This window comes from Stenella coeruleoalba, assembly GCF_951394435.1.
Source record: "Stenella coeruleoalba genome assembly, chromosome: 1".
Lineage (NCBI taxonomy): Eukaryota > Metazoa > Chordata > Mammalia > Artiodactyla > Delphinidae > Stenella > Stenella coeruleoalba.
In genome coordinates, this window is record NC_137169.1 from 55234448 (window position 1) to 55255066 (window position 20619).

The 20619-nt window shown below is 39.5% G+C and overlaps 1 protein-coding gene across 6 annotated transcripts in view; it reads left to right on the forward strand.

Moving 5' to 3' along the window:
* Window positions 1-20619, forward strand: part of CACHD1 (cache domain containing 1) — a 234753-nt gene that overhangs the window by 164112 nt on the left and 50022 nt on the right. For all 6 annotated transcript variants that reach the window (XM_079939148.1, XM_079939149.1, XM_079939150.1 and 3 more), the window contains 6 exons: window positions 1824-1973; window positions 6824-7057; window positions 11348-11497; window positions 12135-12258; window positions 13057-13174; window positions 16897-17065. In XM_079939148.1, the coding sequence (XP_079795274.1) occupies window positions 1824-1973; window positions 6824-7057; window positions 11348-11497; window positions 12135-12258; window positions 13057-13174; window positions 16897-17065 (945 nt within the window). The remainder of the gene's footprint in view (window positions 1-1823; window positions 1974-6823; window positions 7058-11347; window positions 11498-12134; window positions 12259-13056; window positions 13175-16896; window positions 17066-20619) is intronic.

Sequence of the window (20619 nt, forward strand, 5' to 3'; positions counted from 1 at the left end):
CAGTAACTATAAAGCAATCTCAGATAAATGACAACCATAAAAACCTGAAGAATTAAGCATATAGCATATCAATCATTATTTCTCAATAAAAAGGTAAACGTCTGTGTAGGTTGTCTTAAAAATAGATATTGAATCAGCGAATCTCAGATTAAAAAGACAGTATAAAAATCCAGCTGGCTTACTTCCCTTCCTCCATTAAAGCCATCATTCAGCCTCTGCATCTTTAGTGGTAGGAAATGCACCACTTTTATTTTTGAGTAAATCCACTTGAAAGAAGTTTTCACCCTGAGCTAAAATGACTTCCCAGTCATTAGCCCTGGTTGGAGAGTCAATTTACTCTAGAGTCATAGGTGCTACTTCAGGCCAATGCAAGGGTTTCGTTTTTGTTTTGTTTGTGTTGAGGTTTCTTTCTTTTCTCTTTTATCCTCTATTTACCATCACCCTTTGGGCTTTCACTCTTTTTTGAAACTATAATTGACCCTTTTTTTTTTAATGTTCTTTTTCTTTTTTACATTTAATTTTTATTTATTTATTTATTTTTTGGCTACATTGGGCCAAAAAATAAATTTTTTGGCTGCGTGCAGGCTTTCTCTAGTTGCAGCGAGCGGGGGCTACTCTTTGTTGTGGTGCACGGGCTTCTCATTGCAGTGGCTTCTCTTGTGGAGCACAGGCTCGAGGTGCATGGGCCTCAGTAGTTGCAGCCTGCGGGCTCAGTAGTTGCAGCATGTGGGCTCAGTAGTTGTGGCTTGCGGGCTTAGTTGCTCCGTGGCACGTGGGATCTTCCCGGACCAAGGATCGAACCTATGGCCCCTGCATTAGCAGGCAGATTCTTAACCACTGTGCCACCAGGGAAGTCTGACTTTCACTCTTAAATTAACCAGTTGATCCTCACAGCAACCCTGTGAAATAAATACTGTCATTATCCCCATGTTGTTGTAGATAAGGACATTTAGGTGTAGAAAGGTTAGGAAATCTGCCTGAAACAATCCAGACACAGCTTGAAAGTGGCACAGCTGGGATGTGAACACAAGCAACCGGGCTCCTATGTCCATGCTTTTATTGCTCTCCTACACTGGTGAGTTTTAAAACAAAAATGTTTTTGGCATTACCTGGCATAGAGACAGATAACCTTACATGTCTCAGGCATCCTTGGCAGAACCACCATTTTAAAGCCTAGTTCTGGGACTTTCCTGGTGGTCCAGTGGTTAAGACTCCACGCTACCAATGCAGGGGGCCTGGGTTCGATTTCTGGTCAGGGAACTAGATCCCACATGCCACAACTAAAAGATCCTGCATGCCGCAACTAAAGATCCCACGTACCTCAATGAAGATCCCTCATGCAGCAACAAAGAGTCCGTGTGCTGCAACTAAGACCCAGCAGAGCCAAACAAAAATAAATAATTTTTTTTTTGTAAAACCTAGTCCCCCAAAAAATATGTGTTCCTGGGGAAAACCCTGAGACACTAAGGAAAAGGTAAATCAGGTTCTGAATCCTCCATTTCAGAAGGCAGGAAAGATGTCCCTTTAGGATGGCTAAATTACCACAACCATAGATGCCTAAAGGAACACACCTTCTTCAATCTGGTAAACTCATTAGGAACATCTCCTTACCTGACACTGGGTAAATGAGGCCTCGTGGCCCACCACGGGCAGGATGAAAGAGCAGCGGAGGCAAGAAGACGAAAGCCCGGCATCAGACGGGCGGGAGTAGGAACGGTGGACCGGGCAGGTCCTCAAGGCAGGAAAGCCCAGTGAAAGAGAAACTGAGTAGCTGCCTTTAGCCAGACTCCGATGTAACATTCAGTTTGCATGTTTTTGTTTAGATACAGACATGGTCATCATTTACCTGTCTGCTGGCATTACATCAAAGGACTCTTCAGAAGAAGATAAAAAGGCGACTCTCCGTGTCATCAGTGAAGAAAATAGCTTTCTAAACAACTCCGTAATGATTCTCACCTACGCCCTCATGAACGGTAGGTAGTGTTTCGAGATTCTTTTCTTTCAGATGAAAGTTCTGTCTACGTGCATGCTGCTTTCAAAAAAAATAACGAAGAACCATCACAGGGTGCTTTGATGAAGGGTATAAGAAGCAGATTCCTTCCCAAGCCTGTCTTTCTCTACCTCCCATGGGTACTCAGGGTGTGTGTTAGGATGTCCCTGTCTCTACATCTCTCTCTCTCCGGCCAGCTGCTCATTTCTAAACCGTCACCAGTTATGTGGTCTTGTACAAGATTCTGTACAGCTCCATTTTTTTCACTTCTTCTCATATTCTTGGATTTTGATACTGCATAGAGGTTATTAACTTATCTCATTGATTTAAGAGCAGGAAGCTGAAGTACTGACCTAGATTCTTCTGTATAACCAGGACTGTGAATATCACATTTCCCTGCGGAATCACTACCTGGAGCCTCTTGTGACACTTTCTTTACCTCCCCTTCCTTAGCTGTGTCATTGGAGATGAGAATTATCTACTTGACAGGGTTATTGTGAACCCCGACATACGGTAGGCACCCAGGATGGTGCCAGGCACTTGCTAGGTGCTCATCAAGGTTGATTGTGTTGCTATTAAATCAGACAATATGTGAGAGGGTTTAGTAAACTAGCAAATCTGAGGAAATACTCATTATTTTTCCTTCAGCAATTTAACCATCCTCCAGTCTGATGAAAGCCCAATTTTCCAGCCTCTCTGCTGTGTCATGTCCCTCCCACCTGTTAATACGTCCTCTTCTTTGGGTCCCTGTTCGTCAGTGTTCAAAGTGGCCCCATTCTCTTGTTTTTAAGAGAGCATGTCTTGATCCAGCAGCCCTTCCCACCTATGGGCTTTTATCTCCCCTATCCACTTTCAGATTTCCATGCAGAACCAGGTGGCTTTAGGGACACTGGTTCTCATATTTTAATGGGATAAGGATATATTAGAGACTCATTTTTAAAATGCAGACTCCCAGGCAGTATCTACAAATTTGTACTCAGACCCTTTTAGATGGGGTCCAGGAATCTGTGTTTTGGCCAGCATGATTTTTTTGCAGATATTTTTGTGGACTGCATACACATGGAGGAACACAGGGGATGGTGTCTAGAGGTTCTCAGTTTCAGTCTCCATTTGCTAGCCATGTGGCTTATGGCAAATTACTTAATCTCTTGAGGGCCTCAGTTTTATCTGTAAAATGAAAAGAACAAAGTCTTCATAGGATTGCTGTGATAATAAATATACAAGATATGTTGTGTTTATCGAGCACGTGCCATATACAACATAGTGCACTGAGGTCCTAGAGCTGTAGTACGCAAAATCTCTGTCTTCAGGAAGCCCTTGACCCAGTGAAGAAGACAGACAAGGCAGATGAATTAAATGCAATAGGACAGGAGTAAGGAAACATAAAAGGAAGTGATCATGTCTTTTCCATTCAATTTGAAGGTCTTCCCAGGCAGATACTGAGTAAAGAAATTTTCTTGCTGTCACCCATCTCTTCACTGTACCTACATCTTCCCACTGGAGTATCTTGTGCTCTTGCTGTGCCCCTGATAATTCCATTCTTTGAAACTTCTGGTTACTTCCCTCTAACTATTCTCATCTTTTCTCTTTCTCCCCCTTAATCTAGCCTGAAATATGTCCTCATTGCAAGTTTTCCACCTCTCTGAGAGATATCTCTGAACATTGTTCACGAGGGTTGACACATTCCCTTAACTCTGTCATAGGGAAGGAGAGTCACTATGAAAATTGTGGTACAACATATTATCAGAATAAGAGTGTATACTGTTGGTGGGAATGTAAATTGGTACAGCCACTATGGAAAACAATATGGAAGTTCCTTAAAAAACTAAGACTTGTGCTACCATATGATCTAGCAATCCCACCCCTAGGTTTATATCTGGAAAAGACAAAAACTCTAATTCACGAAGATACATGCACCCCAATGTTCATAGCAGCGCTATTTATAATAGCCAAGACATGGAAACAACCCAAGTGCCCATCAACAGATGATTAGTTTAAGAAGATGTGGTGTAATATATATGGAATCTAAAAAAAAAAAAAAAAAAGGTTCTGAAGAACCTAGGGGCAGGACAGGAATAAAGACGCAGACGTAGAGAATGGACTTGAGGACATAGAGAGGGGGAAGGGTAAGCTGGGACAAAGTGAGAGAGTGGCATGGACATATATACACTACCAAATGTAAAATAGATAGCTAGTGGGAAGCAGCTGCATAGCACAGGGAGATCAGCTCGGTGCTTTGTGACCACCTAGAGCGGTGGGATAGGGAGGGTGGGAGGGAGACGCAAGAGGGAAGAGATATGGGGATATATGTATATGTATACATATATAGATATATGTATATAGCTGATTCACTTTGTTATACAGCAGAAACTAACGCACCATTGTAAAGCAATTATACTCCAATAAAGATGTTTAAAAGAAAAAAAAGATTTGGTGTATATATACAATGGAATATTTCTCAGCCATAAAAAAGAATGAAATATTGTTATTTGCAGCAACATGGATGAACCTAGAGAATATTATACTAAGTGAAGTAGTCAGACAAAGAAAGACAAATATGAGATCACTTATGTGTAGAATCTTAAAAAATACAAAATTATACATATATATTATGTATTATATATGTAATACATATCTATATATAAAACAGAAACAGACTCACAGACATAGAAAACACACCAAAGGGGAAAGGGCTTGGTGGGGAAGGATAAATTAGGAGTATGGGATTAGCAAATAGAAACTACTATACATAAAATAGATAAGCAACAAGGATTTACTATATAACACAGGGAACTATATTCATTATAATGGAAAATAATCTGAAAAATATATATGTATATAACTGAATCACGTTGCTGTACCCCTGAAACCAGCACAATATTGTAAATCAACTATACTCCAATGAAAAAAAGAAGAGTGTACACAATTATGGGGGGAAACTGGAAGAGTAAAGATGCAAAAAGAGGAAATGACAACTCAAAGGTTATTAACCAGCTCTGGTCTGGGTGAACAAGTTGGAACTTGCAGGGATTTCTGGAGGCTAGGAACACGGAAGACTGCTTAGGAGGTCTGGTGTAGAAGTCTATGAGAGGTTGTTGGCTTTTCATGGCCGCTACCCCTGTGAATTCTCAGTGAAGCATCTGGAGTGGAGTTGCGCTTGGTGAGTATGCCAGCAGCTGGGAAAGGGAACTGAACACAGAGCAGAAGAGTGGGACGGACTGGAACATTCTGGTTCCTCTATGTCTGTCTCTTAACATCTCTCTCTTCACCTCTTAAATCTTACAACACTTCACTTTTGGCCACCTTTAACCTGGAAGCATAGAAGAAAGGGGATTGTGGGAAATGTAGTTTCCAGCATGACCACATTGATGATAGAATAATCCAGTCTGCCACCCTACTGACTCTACTGCCACCCCTGCATAACATTTCATGATGGAGTGACATAAAAAAATGGAGTGATATAAAGTAACCCAATCTTTGATATCCTTTACTGTGCTTTGTCTAGTAGATGTTCCTGTTTGTTACTTTTCTTGTACATTTTGAAAGAGCTGTGCAGTGCATGACAAAGAAAGGAAATGTGTTTATTGCCTTGAAGTTGCCTCCTTTTATCATTCGCCCCTGTGAGTTTATCAAGGGTGTAAGATCAGGGATCGATCACATCTTCTGTGTTGTCTTTTACTCCCAGACATGGGAGGTAAGTGTCTTTTACCACTCACCTCCCATGTGAATTCTGTGTCAAGCAAAGGCAACAATAATCTGATGCAAACTTTCCTTTAGCATTGTCTGAGTGGAGCAAAATCCAAATTATTTACATACAGCATGTGAAGGAAGAAATTAGATCTTGCCGTGACTTTAGAAATGGACTTACAAGGCTAGAAGTATATATACTTCCTATTTAGAAATGATAAAGTCACTTAAGGTAGGTGAACCATGAACTCTTCAGATTTTTTTAATGACTAAGCAGTTCAAGAACATGAGGCAAAACCTTTTTAAAAGTCATTGGTAGAATCTCAGTAGTGACTGAAATCATTTGAATTTGTTTACAATGGTACCCATATGGGACCAGTTACTAATCCTTTTGACTGTGTTCCAACAATAGCAAACCAAAATTTTAAAAAAGGTTTATTAAATTTATTTTTGTGCTATAGATTACAGATGTTGTAGAACAATTCAGCCCAGTATGCCTGAATCTTTTACAAAAATTTTAAAACTCTAAACATAAAAAAAGTATACTAAATAAATCAAATCCAGTATTATCCTAACAATATAAAGCATGAAAACATTTGTAATTAAAATGAGCTTAAAGAAACAGCGTTTGGAGACACCACTCAATACAATCTGTAATTCTTTCATTTAGTTGCATGGGACTTTGGCAAGTGTTTAACAGGCAAAGAGGTAAGAAATGAAATGGTAAACCTCTATCCTTTAAAACTCTTATAACTTCATCTACTAATTTAAATTAAATTCAAACTTGTTAATCATTACTTTTGCTTTCAAATATTAAATGCAGAACAATAATTTAAATTTTATAATTAAACTTTAAGGGGAGAACATCCTTGCTGGATGGGGGTTCCTTTATTTACTCATGTGTTTTTCATCATTGCCTTTGGAAGAATTCCTTTGCCCTCTTGACTATTTGAGGAAAGATCACGCCTCCAGCTCTGTTCATCAGCAGGAACTGGTATCTGTGTCCTGAGTCCACACTGTCTCTGCAAAGACCCCCTTGGCATTGCAAGACCTCGTCCAGACCCTTATTAGATTTAAATGGCAAAGTTATTCTATGGATATCCACTGTTTTGTTGTACATTGTCTTCCCTTGGCTTTTTATTTTAGATGGGGTGACTGGTTTGAAAGAGCTGGCTTTTCTGAGAGATCTTGCTGAACAGAACTCAGGGAAGTATGGCGTGCTGGACCGGACAGCCTTGCCTGTGATTAAGGGCAGCATGATGGTGCTGAACCAGCTGAGTAACCTGGAGACCACAGTTGGCAGGTTCTATACCAACCTTCCCAACCGGATGATTGATGAAGCTGTCTTTAGCCTCCCCTTCTCTGATGAGATGGGAGATGGTGAGTTTGGAGAAAACTTCCTACTAAAAGAAGGGGGAAAGAAATGGGCAGGAGTCAAACAGTAACTTTTAAATGTTGTTCCAGTACTTACCATGTGAGCATTAGGGAGTGTGGGCAGGCAAGGGAGTGGGCATCACTTTCTCTGGTCAGAGGATTGTGTAGCCTCCTGCCATTGGTCCAGTTAGCACTGTATTCTAGAGCAGAAATCCCCAGGCCTGTTTTTTCCTCATTGCCCTAGCCTCAGTCAACATAATGGGTACATCTACTAGGGAAGCTTTGTGAGGACTTCCCAATATCTAAAGGTTAGGGATTTTGGAACTAAAGAGTAACTTTGCATAGCAGATGGTAAATAAAAGTTAGAAGTGCTTGGAATTCGGCCTCAAAGGCAAGGCAACACAATGTCTGTCAAATAGATACAGGCTTGACATGGAGAGGATTTCAAATCCCACTCTACCACTTAGCTGTTGTCCTTGGTAATGTATTTAATCTTGTTAATTCACATCTGGTTATCTGTTCAAAATGTAATGACATCTTTCATGTAATAGTCTTTGAGTTATTAGGTTATAAGATTATATTACTGCCCAGCATACCTCTCAATAATGATGGCCACTGTTTATTTATTTATTATTTTACTTTTGTTGTTATTACTATTATTGTTATCACTATCCTGATGTCACAAGTTACCCATAATATGATGTTGGGTAAAGTGTTTCAACTTCACATGATTAAACTTTTGGTCTTTAAAGTAGAAAAAATAGGGGCTTCCCTGGTGGCGCTGTGGTTGAGAGTCTGCCTACCGATGCAGGGGACACGGGTTCGAGCCCTGGTCTGGGAAGATCCCACATGCCGCGGAGCAACTAAGCCCGTGAGCCACAACTACTGAGCCTGCGCGTCTGGAGCCTGTGCTCCGCAACAAGAGAGGCCGTGACAGTGAGAGGCCCGTGCACCGCGATGAAGAGTGGCCCCCGCTTGCCACAACTAGAGAAAGCCCTTGCACAGAAACGAAGACCCAACACAGCCAAAAATAAATAAATAAATAAATTTAAAGTAGAAAAAATCATATTTCCATCAAAGTAGTTGTGAAGATGAAATGCACTAGTATATGTAAAGCATCTAGAACAATGCCAGGCCAACAGTATGTGCTCACTAAAAATACAGCTTTTTTTCTTTTCCTCCTCATATTCTTGCTTATCTTTTTCCCCCCACATCCTTCCCTCTCTTCTTTCTTGATAGCGAAGGTTGAAGAGGCAGCTAATGACTAGACAGACAGCACCACCATATGAGATCTTGTTTTTATGTTCCATTAACTAGGAATTTTCACAAATAGATATTCAGAGAAAACTATGTATAAAAAGTAATAAGCCTTATAGAGACTGTGTTTTCTAGAAAGTAGGTAGACATGTTCTTTCTATAAGGAAGAAATATGGTAGCTACTGCTAACCTCAATTTTTTTATCCTTCCTAGTTCTGGCAGGGCCAACAGATGTGTATAGAATAGAAACTCCCACCTTTAGATAAAGTTATTTCCTTTTGTAGGGAAATGTCAAGTCTTAAATGCGAGTGACCTTAATGCGTTAACCAGCGTCACTGAGTGCCTGTCGAGCATTGTGTCAGGCAGTGATGGGCAAGGCACATATCTCACCCTCAACAAGCATTTTAATCTGATAAGAGAAAAACAGATCAATGAATCATGATAATTCTGTGTGAAAGGAACTGAGACGGATGTAGAAACTGAGTCCTGTACGAGCACAGAAGATTATGCCGTCAAATTCTCTTACCATTAGTGGTATCAGGCAGAGTAGGACCTTTTCTGAAATTTACTCTACCATCCAGAGAGCTGCCATGAATGCTTTAAATTAAATTATGTGCAAAGCTGATGCTTTCCCAAGTGTAGTCCTTAGGGCCTGTTTTATGACTCCTATGCAGTGAGTTTCAGTGATTGGTTTACAGGTCTGCTGCATTCCCTTACTTGAGTGTGTCATTTTCATCTTTGTATCTTCAGTCCCTAGAATTACTGGGTGACACCTCCTCCAGCTCCATGACGAGGGGACCCTGAGTCTAGGGAAACTCATGTTTACGTGGCTCTAAATCAAAACCTCCACAGATTCAAATATCAGTTACTGGGCATATTTCTTTTAAAATGCAAGTCTGTGTGCTTTAAATTAAAGTAGGGAGGGCGTATGGGTATTTCATTAAGTGTAGGAAGAGCTTAGCATACTTTATTTGCCACAATGGGATAAAGAGTCTTCTGTCGAAATTGCTAATTGAGAAGTAAGACTGCGTTTCTTTTATCAGACTTGCTCTCAGTGTGTCCAGAGGAGAATAGAATTTTGAAGTGAGCATGTGGTCTCCGAGTATTTCTGTTGTACTTTACTACTCTATGAAAATGGCTTTAATCTTAGACCAAAGCCCAGGGGAATGTGGTGTGCAGACCGTGACCTCTGTCTCCCTGCTGACCCTCACAGCGCTGCTCGCATCACTTGTAACCCCTTTGTCCAGGGATACCTGAGTAAAAGCGTCCTCCAAAATGCATTTTTAAAACCTTCTTAGTTACTTATTATTTTTAAAATGTTTTAAAACCAATAGATAGTATTCTAAATGTTGACTACTTAAAGAATGCTTTTGAAATTATAATAGGCACCCATTGCATAATTTTTATTTTTTCTTGTTTTATTGAGATGTAGTTGACATACAACATTACATTAGTTTTAGGTGTACAACATAATGATTTGATATATGTATATATTGCAGAATAATGACCCCAGTAAGCTTAGTTAATACCAACCACCTCACATAGTAATAATGTGTTTCTTGTGTTGAGAACTTTTAAGATCTACTCTCAGCAACTTTCAAATATGCAATACTGTATTGTTAACTATAGTCCCTGTGCTGTACATCCCCGAACTGATTTATCTTGTAACAGGGCATAACTTTTCACAAGGTTTTTCAGTGTTGCATCCACTTCTTCCTACCAAGTGATGCATTTAATTGGCCTTTGCAATCACAACAACTCAGTAATACTTGGAGTGGACATCAGACATGATTCTCTCTGTAGAAGACTTCAGAGATCCAAATCCCCTCCCTGGTGTTGATAGAAGAAAGGCTTTCTAATGTGCTGCAAAAGCATGGACGAGTCATCAAGTGCAGGAAAATACAAGAGCAAGATGGAGAGAAACGATCCATCTTTTTGTTCTAAGTTTCATTTAGAGCCATAGGGTTATAGAATTGCTGGGGTCCTAGAGATCACTTTGTCTCAGCTCCCCATGTGTTACATAAAATGATGCATTCAGAGAGGTGGAACAACTTGCCCAGCCCAGCAGCAGAACTGGAAGGACAGCCCAGCTGGCCTGGGGCTTGAGGCCACACACTGACCGCCATTCATGCCCTCTCCTTCTGTACCTCTTCCTCCCCTTGGCTTTTCCCTTTCCCTAATTGTCCTATTGTTTTCCTATGGCCTGTGAGCTAAGGATGGTTTTTATACATTTAAAGCTTTGTTGGAAAAGAAACAAAAAAGTATATGCAACAGAGAATATATGGCTCACAATGCTTAAAATATCTACTATCTGACCCTTTACGTAAAATTTACAAACTCCTGGCCCAAGTGACTAGAAATACATTCCTTTAGAACTTTAGTGTCTCCTTCTAAGTGGTCAGATAATAAGATTCTGTACCTTTCTAGGTTTTTTTTCTCATCGTCTTCCTGTTTTTTGATAGGATTCATTAATAAAATATAGTACCTTCTAAGCTTTCCTTCATCCGTAATCTCTTTCATTTAACAACCCCTAGAAATTAGTAAGGCAGTCACTACTGTTTCCTTTAAACAGACATGAAGGCCAAGGCTCAAAATTATGTCCAGTGTCACATGTATGATACATAAGGGGCTGGCTAGAACCCAGAATTTTAGATTCTTTGTCCAGTGGTCTTTCAAGTTCAACTGAATCATCCTCACTTCAGGAAGTAGAATGATGTGTATTAAGTGTTGCTGATGTCTTGCACTGATCTGGAATAGCATGTCCTTTTAGGTGAAAAAATAGTGGAAAATATACAAACTCTCTCCATTTAAGTTAACTAAGATATCTGAACCCCCAAAAGAGTTTATTTTCCTCACACTCTAACTCCCTTATGCTGTCTGCAAAGGCAGTGCTTGGTTACTGTATCACACGGAAAACTTTTCTTCAGAGCAAATTGAGACGTCTGATAGTAGCCTCCACAGTCCCCTGGAGTACAGCGCCAGCCTTTGTTCGGTACCTTTTCTGCCATCCTTTGAATATTTTTTGTTTTTAACCCACAGGTTTGATAATGACTGTGAGTAAACCCTGTTATTTTGGAAACCTCCTTCTGGGAATTGTAGGAGTGGATGTGAACTTGGCTTACATCCTTGAAGATGTGACGTATTACCAAGATTCTTTGGCTTCCTATACTTTTCTCATAGATGACAAAGGTAATCTGCTAAAATCTAATCATTGGAAAGAATGATTTCTTTAGGATCTTGGAGAAAATCATCTGGACATTCTGATACTAACAAAATAGGAAAATGGTAGTATTTGTAGAAAAACTGTGTGACTAGGACTACTCACATTTCATAGAACACCTCAACGATGGCAGAATGAATCTAAAAATTATGCATTTGTTTCTGTGTTGTGTTGAGAGATGGGTAACGGTTATTTTGTAACATCAGGAAATTAGACTTGAGGATTGAACGACACAGAGAATGTGATCCTTTGGATCCTTTTTTGGTCTATATTGTTTTCTTTACATTTACCGGCATTAAAGTTTATGTGATAGATTAGAATATTTTATGAAACGAAAACCAAATGACCAGCACCTCAAAAATACTCTTGATGAGGCAGATGTCCGATAATGTAAGGTGTCTTGCTACACTTCCAGAGTTTTATGCAAGAACACATAAAGTAAGTTCAGTTTTTTGTTGGACTGGTGAGTTACAGACTGAGAAATTGAGTGTCGGGCAGCCATCCCAGAGTATCCCGTATTTCAAACTTGTGATGGGCACTTTTATCAGAATCAGTACTTCCTACGACATGTTTCTCATAGCATGCGTTTTTGTTTTCTTATTTCAGGGTATACCCTTATGCACCCATCTCTTACCAGGCCATATTTACTATCGGAACCCCCGCTTCATACTGATATCATCCATTATGAAAATATCCCCAAATTTGAGTTGGTTCGGCAAAATATCCTAAGGTAAGGAAAAGATGAGGGTCGTAGTATTTTGTTTTTCTCTGAGAATAGGATCCATTGAGGTCAAATACGAGTGTTTATAATAGGATATAAAACAAGTGTACAAATTATTTTAATGGTATCAAAAGTGTAATTTTTAATATAAGGATCATAGCCAAAATTTTGTTTACTTTGTAAAACAGGTAAGATCTCTCAGAACTATTATTTGGGGGAAATGTCTTGTAAATCAAATTCTTATGTTCATGTTGCCTTTAGTTGTAAAATCAGATATATCTTATCTCATTTTTTAAAATGCTCCAGTTATATCAAGTGGAAAAATTTTGGCAAAATAAGAGGGTTAAGTTGAGGACCAGCTCCAGAGCATGCCAAAAACTAGCTTGGCAAAGTAGCGTCCATTCCAAGTTGACAGCACAATCATATACAACGTTTTCTCTTGAAATAAGGAACAGATTGGATTTTTTCCCACCGTGATACATTATTTTGGCAGATGGTAACCTATAGAGAAATGGGTCTTTGTGCTCATTGGTTGTAAATTAATGACTGAGTGATTTGAGACAAGTTGGTCTCTGGAAAGAATTACAACTGGGGGGCAGGGTAGAGAGTAAGGAATGTTTTTGGTGCAGAGCTGACAGAATGCTTTTACAGAATTGAAAATCTCACATTATCTCTTTCAAAAGTGATGAGCTCCATTGCTTTTCAAAATCAGGAGGTGGTCATTGACTCACAGCATCTTCCCTGCCTTTAATTAAGTGCTTCATTTTATCATTTACCTGAAGTATTGCATTCTGTTTGCCAACGCAGCCTCCCTCTGGGCAGCCAGATTATCGCAGTCCCTGTGAACTCATCCCTGTCCTGGCACATAAACAAGCTGAGAGAAACTGGAAAGGAAGCCTACAACGTTAGCTATGCCTGGAAGATGGTGAGTGAGAGGAAGCCTCCTTTGCCTGAGGAGCTGTGGGGTGCTGCGTTCTTCCTCTTACGGGAATTGTAGGGAACATCGGTCTGATAAAGGTTACTAATCAGTTTTAAAGTGATTGGAAAAAAGAAGAGATTCCACAGAAATTTTATTTTTTTTTTCCTTTTTTGTTTATAAAACCAGTCATTGTTCATGATGAATAAATCAAGCCATATAAAAAATAAAAAAGTGACCTCTGCCCTTTCCCCTCCTGACTTTTACCTCCCGTCTCTCAGAGGTAACCACTTTGATCATTTTCCAGAAAATTATTATTCACACACAGGCACGTATCTCTGTGTGTGTATGTGCGTGTGCACACAACTTTAATGGCTTTGTAGTACTGCATTACATAGACGGGTCAAATTTCTTTTAACAGTCCCCTGTTAATACACATGTACATTGTGTCCAGTTTTGTTTTTATCATTTTCAACTCATATTGCGGAAGTTGGGAGTTGAAAAGGAGATATGAAACCATAAATGTCCTCTGTTGATGCCAAGGAAAAGAAAGGTTTAGATTAGAATGTGGATTATTCCCACGTGTCACAAGCAGATTGACAGTGTAGCCGTACCTGTGGCACGCACTTCAGCTTTCTTTCACTAGCCTCGTTCAGATACTAGGCCTTGAAGAATCATAGAGAAATAGAATCTGACACACACTGTCCATCTTACTTATGTTTTTGTCCTTTAGTCCCTCTTCCAAGCATAGCATAATAATGCTATTATGGGGCCCTAAATACTGTAATTGACTAAAAGAATAGTGGACTTTGATTTTTTTTATCATCAAATATTAATCATTAAACTTAAAATGCAGTCATACTTGAGATTCTCTTGGAGGACCATATCTGCTGTTCTACCTGTTGTTGACTCCAAATGGATCTGTTTATTCATTCATTTAAAAACTGCTTGTTGAACATTGACTATGAACTAAGAAGAATAAAGAAGAATGATATTGCCTCTGCCCTCATAGAGCATCCAGCTTAGTGGTAGAAGCAGAGGATTCAACAACTCTGTACAGTGTCTGCATAGGAATGACAGGAATTAGGAGTAGCCAACACACCTTCAGACATGACTCTCCTCTGACCTTTCTGTTTGGTTTTCAAAGCATCATGTGGCAAGGGTAATTTCTAAAATGGAAATGAAATTAAACAAAATAATAAAACCATTTGAGAAACATGTTTACAAGCCTAATTCTATTGATATTTTACTGATAATGCAGATTTGAAAAAGGTCAAAGTCTATTTTGAAACTCCCTGAGTCAGCTCATTTTCAGGAATTTTTTTGAGAATGATTGCACCATCTGCCCTTATTTTTACAATTATACAATTTTTAAATAACGTCTAATTGCTTAATTTTTCACATCAGAAAGAGCGAGCCAGATACCAGAATTCTGAATTGAAGAATACTTTTATATTTGAAATTGGAGATTGCTTATCTTATTATCTTACAGTATATCCTGATTGAAAGCAATTACGGTTACATCCTGGGAAAATATCTATATTAATGTTTGTTGGCATTAAAAGAGAAAGAAGGAAATGGAGGCATTTTAAGACCTTCTTTGTACCGTAAATAAACCTAGTGTTAACATTTTGGAAAAAAGTATTATCTTAAGATGTTCTTTCTTCAGTCATACAGGTAAATTCTGGCTACTCTACTTAGCCAAATGGATATAATCACGTAGTCACTTGAGGCAGAAGTGTTAGTTTTCTCAGAGTTCTGAAATTGTTAAGAACATCACTATTAATTGAAAAATTAAAGAGGTAATAAATAATGAAATTGAAGTTAAAAAGGCTTGCCTGGTTCCCCAGGAGTAAGAATAAGTATTTTTAAGCTTTTTTTAGTTACACTGGAGGGAGGGGTGAATAGGTACTCTTCTTGTCCTCAAGAATAAAATGAATTCTTCTACTAAATATAATTTAAATAGATTTAGTTTATGTTGATAATAATAAGTTAAACTGCTTAGCATCTGTAGATATAGCAGGTACCGGTGGATTTTTTCACTGAATTAATTTAAAGGTAAAATGAGAGATTACGTTAGCAGTATTAAGAGATTACTACTCTGTCACTGTGTAACCCCAGTCCATCTTTGAGCATATGAGGCTCCATGCTGTGACAGAAGGAGCTATTGACCATCAGAAGGTATTGCAATATTCCTGTGTTACACGGTCACGGTTCACTTCAAAACATGAATCCCATGGACAGTCAGTGAAAAAAAACACTCCCCAGTCACGGAGAGCTCTTCTAGATATGTTATACATAGTTCCTCATTGCAAAGACTGTTTTTTTCGGCTAAGAACACAATAGGAAGAAGACCTGTATTGAAATCTGTTTTCCTTTCCAGCTAAAAACTATTTATAAAGTGTTGCTTTTAGATGCTTAGGGTAATTTTTTTTCTCTCTCTTACAGAATTGACCCAATTATAAAATTATATTCTGGTCATTCTGGTAAAGTTTTTGCCTTTTGGTTCCTTAGAACATGCAACACAGGAAACAAACTCAAAGGATGACTGTGTGAGATGGGAAGAGGGGAAGTAGTAAATGCCACTTCAGAACACTCTGTCACTCTCTAATTTGTTGGGTGGAGGAAGAGGATTAAGTTTGCTAATCTAATTGAATATCCTTGGCAGCGGTACTTGAAAGCAATTCCAGGAAGATGCAAATTTCCCCTGTGTTTAAAAAGATTCTGCAACCATCCTCATAAATCCTACATTACTCTGAACTCTAACCTGCCTAGTTAAAAAATTTCTCCTTGATCGTTAAGTAAATCCTTTGAGCTGCTTTGGTTCTGACCATCTTTAGTTCTGACTTAGCTGGTTATCACTCTTTTCATTTATTTACAAACCATCTTTTAAATAGATTCTGTTCATCTCTTAATATAATGGACTTAGAGAAGTTTGGCTTTCTTGTATTTTTAAGTCAAGGAGCTGGAACTAAGTAGTTTGACTTGGCTTTTGACTCATTAGTGGTCACTTTTCCCACCAAATTTTATTCAAGCATCCGTTAGTAGGAGCAAAGTGAATTTGAAAGTACTCCTGTCTCTACACAGGAGCTTAAATGAGGCCAAGCTACAGCACACTTGCCTTTCCTTGTCTGAAAGGACAAGTCAGTCCAGCCCTGCAAGGGAGCTCTAGGATTTGCGCTTTTCATGAGTCTGAGGTCCTAGTCACCTCCAACCAAGAGCAAAGAAAGCGTTCGTTGGGAATAGAATGAGTAAACCAGATTCTGGGTGGACTGTGTTATGGATTTATCATTGGCATTTAAAGTAGTCAGTTCTCGACATAGTCATTTCAAAACCAACTGTATATTTTAAAAGGCATTTCAAACCCAAACAGAAATAAGTTTTGCGTTCTTATGCCGTGTCCCAGCTTGTATCCATTAACTTAAATAAGCAAAAGAGGACTAGGAGTAGGTACTGTTTCAAAGGAACTATTTTCTGATCCCTTCATTAGCTCCATAATTTTCTGTTACATTCATTAATTTCCCTCGATCAGAAAGGAAAATACAAATTAGAAAATGTAATCTTTTGCTAGAGCCATTTTCTACTGCCCCATGTCCATGTCTTTCCTTCACTCATCAAATGTTTTTCTATGTGGAGTAGAAGACAGAGAGAGCAGAAAATAATGTAGGCAAAGTCGCTCTCCCCTGGAACTTTCATTTTCTGTATTAGAACTTCTTTCTTGATTTTTCCAGGTGCAAGACACTTCCTTCATTCTCTGTATTGTGGTGATACAACCGGAAATACCTGTCAAACAACTGAAGAACCTCAACACTGTCCCCAGCAGCAAGCTACTGTACCACCGGCTGGACCTCCTGGGCCAGCCTAGCGCTTGCCTCCACTTCAAACAGCTGGCCACGCTAGGTAAAGCCCTGGCGCTTCTCAGCTTCCTTTGTGGTCTTCCTCACAGCAGCTCACCATGAATATCAGTTTGAATTAAGATGTTGAATACCTGCAGTGCCAGTGTGGGGAGGCAAATGTAAAACCAGTTTGAGGCCTTGCCTGGTATCAGGTTCTCCGTCAGACACTGAGATGAAGATTTGTGCGTTGGTGATTTGTTAAGGATGAACTCTCAGAAGAAACTAGTGAGGAAGTGAAGGAAAGAGGATAAGGAAGGAGGAGAAAGCAAGCAAGTGTTTGATTTTAAGTGACATTCCAGCCTCAGCCTAATCCTGTGAGGGGCTTTGGAGTGTAAATTACATCGCAGAGTTTGCCCAGACTCAAGAAAGGGAGCTGGACTTTTGTATTCCTTAGTCACTTCCAGCTTTGTGCTAGTGCTGGACAAAGAGGTTTTAGCAGCTCAAACAATGTCCATCAAAGAGAGTGACAGGTATGGCCCACTAGAGGCGAGCACACAGATACAGGGATGCAAGGCAGGAGGTGGAGAAATGGTAAAGGGTCTAAGGGTAGCATACCTATATGTCTAGATAGCATATCTGTATCTATCACAGGTCCCTGCTTGAAAAGAGCTCAGGAGATAGGCAAATAATTCAAAGGAAGCAAAAGGGAATTTACATGTGTTCTGTGCCCGGAACTTTACATTCGTCATCTGAGTTGAACTATTACAGATGAGGATGTTTGAATTTATTGAAATACATAACTTTCCCACGGTAACACAGAAAGTAGCAAGGCTGAGATGTGGTTCATGCTTCTCCCATGCCTGATTTGCCCCTTTTATTGCATGCTGCCATGTGCAAGGCACATACTAGGCATCCATGGTGTAAGTTGTCAGTACGTCACAGTGTAGTCACAGTACTTTAAAACAGGTATTCTCTTTTTCACTGTTGAAAATACTTAGGGTTCAAAAAGTGAATAAGAATCATTAGACAACTGGAAAACTGAATAGAGGGGGCACAGGTGGGAAGAGGATCAAAGATAGAAGTCACCAGTCTCTAGGTTCCAAATGAGAGCAGTTGTGTTTGGGTTTCTCTTTTGAATTCCATCCTATAGAGTTTCTGCCTGGATATGAGATCAAGAGAGTAGGCAGCCTAAGTGGTCTCATCTGTGACACACTCCAGTGGTGTGGACAACTTGGAGAGGGCCGGGGATGGCAACTTGGATTTTACATTGTTTGTTTGTTGTCATTTAGGTTTGGGGGGGGGGTGCCTTCTGTTTCTATACAAAAGAGTATGTATGTCCTTTAATTCATATTTTTAAGAAATGCTTACAGAGGACTTCCCTGGTAGTGCAGTGGTTAAGAATCCACCTGCCAATGCAGCGGACATGGGTTCGAGCCCTGGTCTGGGAAGATCCCACATGCCGCGGAGCAACTAAGCCCATGAGCCATAACTACTGAGCCCGCGTGCCATGACTACTGAAGTGCGCGAGCCTAGAGCCCGTGCTCCTCAACAAGAGAAGCCACCACAATGAGAAGCACACGCACTGCAACGAAGAGTAGGCCCTGCTCACCGCAGCTAGAGAAAGCCCACATGTAGCAACGAAGGCCCAATGCAACCAAGATTTAAAAAAAAAAAGTTGTCTTTAAAAAAAATGCTTACAGGAAAGCTAAGATATGCACGATTCCCTTAGCCACTGTGGGAAGAAGCTAAACACTACTACACTACTGCTGGTGCAAATGAGGTCACTATTTTTATTTTTTTATTCTTTTTAAAAAAAATTTATTGAAGTATAGTTGATTTACAAGGTCATTCTTTTAAAATTTGAGACAGTGAAGTGCAGCAGTTTTTCTTGATGAGAAAACAGCTCAAGCCTAGATTTTTTATTTCCTTTGGATAATCGCTCATAGCTACACTGTCCAATATGGTAGGCACTAGCCACCTGTGGCTTTTGAGGACTTAAAACGTGACTAGACCAAGTTGAGATTTACTGTAATTATAAAATACATGCTTAATTTTTTGTATTGATTACATGTTAAAGTGATAATGTTTTGGATATATTGGCATCTATAAAATATACTAGTAAAATTAATTTAACCTCTTTGGTTTTACTTTTCTTCATGTGGCTACTGGAAAATTTTATATTACAATTGGGGATTGCATTGTATTTCAGCTGGACAGTGCTGCCTCATAGAGATGCCCAGAAAACGTAGAGCTTTATCAACTCCCATACTTTACATAGGACTAGTGGGCTGATCCTGGGGCACACAGACAGACCTTATGCCAGTGTCTGACTTTCAATGGGTGCTCTTTCCACTGTACCACCCAACTTCACTTTGGCCATAGAACTCCCCCCAGGACAACGTGTGGAGAAGTCGCCAAGGGAAGTTTAGTAACATTTGGTAACGAAAATGAAGCAGGATAATTGAAATATTTTTTAAAAGGAATGGAAAATAAGGGAAACAATGGCAAATAAGTGGTTTCCATCTAATTTCATTGATGATGGGGATTTTGAGGCAAGGTATTAAATGTACGTCAGAGCTCCCTTCAAGAGGGCTGAAGGAGGGGACATTGTCTTTCTTGGTACACAAAGAGGCAAAGAGGAATTTTAAAAGAGTATATCATCCAGTGCGATTAAGTACACAAGTATGTATATAAGTACTATGTATCTTATGTAAATTAGAGCTATGTGTCTAGCTCCTGACTGTAAAGCTTTGGGTCCTATATATTGGTTTTTTCTCTCCTTCAATCCATGTCACTACAGGAAAGGCCCACTCCCCAAGTTGTCTGTCCTTCCCTTCCTCTGGCCCAACTCTTTTGTCCCTGAGACATTTCTTATATTATTGTGTTGTTCCAGTGTTGTTGTTTTCCTCTTTTTTCTTTATCCTTGTCTCTCCAATTGGTTCCTAAGCTCTTTGAGTTCCAGGACAGTCCTCTCTCTCTGGCCCATCCTTGCACGGAGGACCCCATGAGTATATACACATGAATTCACTGCTAGGCAACCTAACTTTTTTAAGCCTCTGCCTTTCTTCTCCTTGATATGAATATAATAATAACTCCCAAGCTATACCATGATGATATGAAAGTTAAAGGAGACATAGCATTACTGGAAGCATTGTCTTCTGGTAAAGGAAGACTGGGTAATTCTGACCCATCCTGCTGGGTTCAACCAAAAATCCTGGATGGAACTTTTTTTTAAAGTTTTTGAAAAGTATCAGAGAACTAACCTAATCGGTAGTGGACCTAAAGTCTAGGAGAATATAAGAACACAGAGAAGGAAGCCAACCCTTAAAGCTGCTTTTACCGTGCACATATTTATCAATACAGAAGAAACAACTGAAATTGTGCTTTAGGTAGCTGCTCAGGGCTAGGAAGAGAGGCCAAAATCAAATCCAAGGTTCTCAAAAGGAGAAGACTCACAAGGAAACTCCTCCCTTCCACACACACATACATGCTGTTAGCAGAGGTCCCAAAGGACTATATCTTTAGGGTAAAGGTGAATTGGAACTAAATCAGCCCTTGACATGGGATTCCTGTCATCTGAGTTGTCTAAGGAACCTCAAGCATTCACTCATCGTGGAC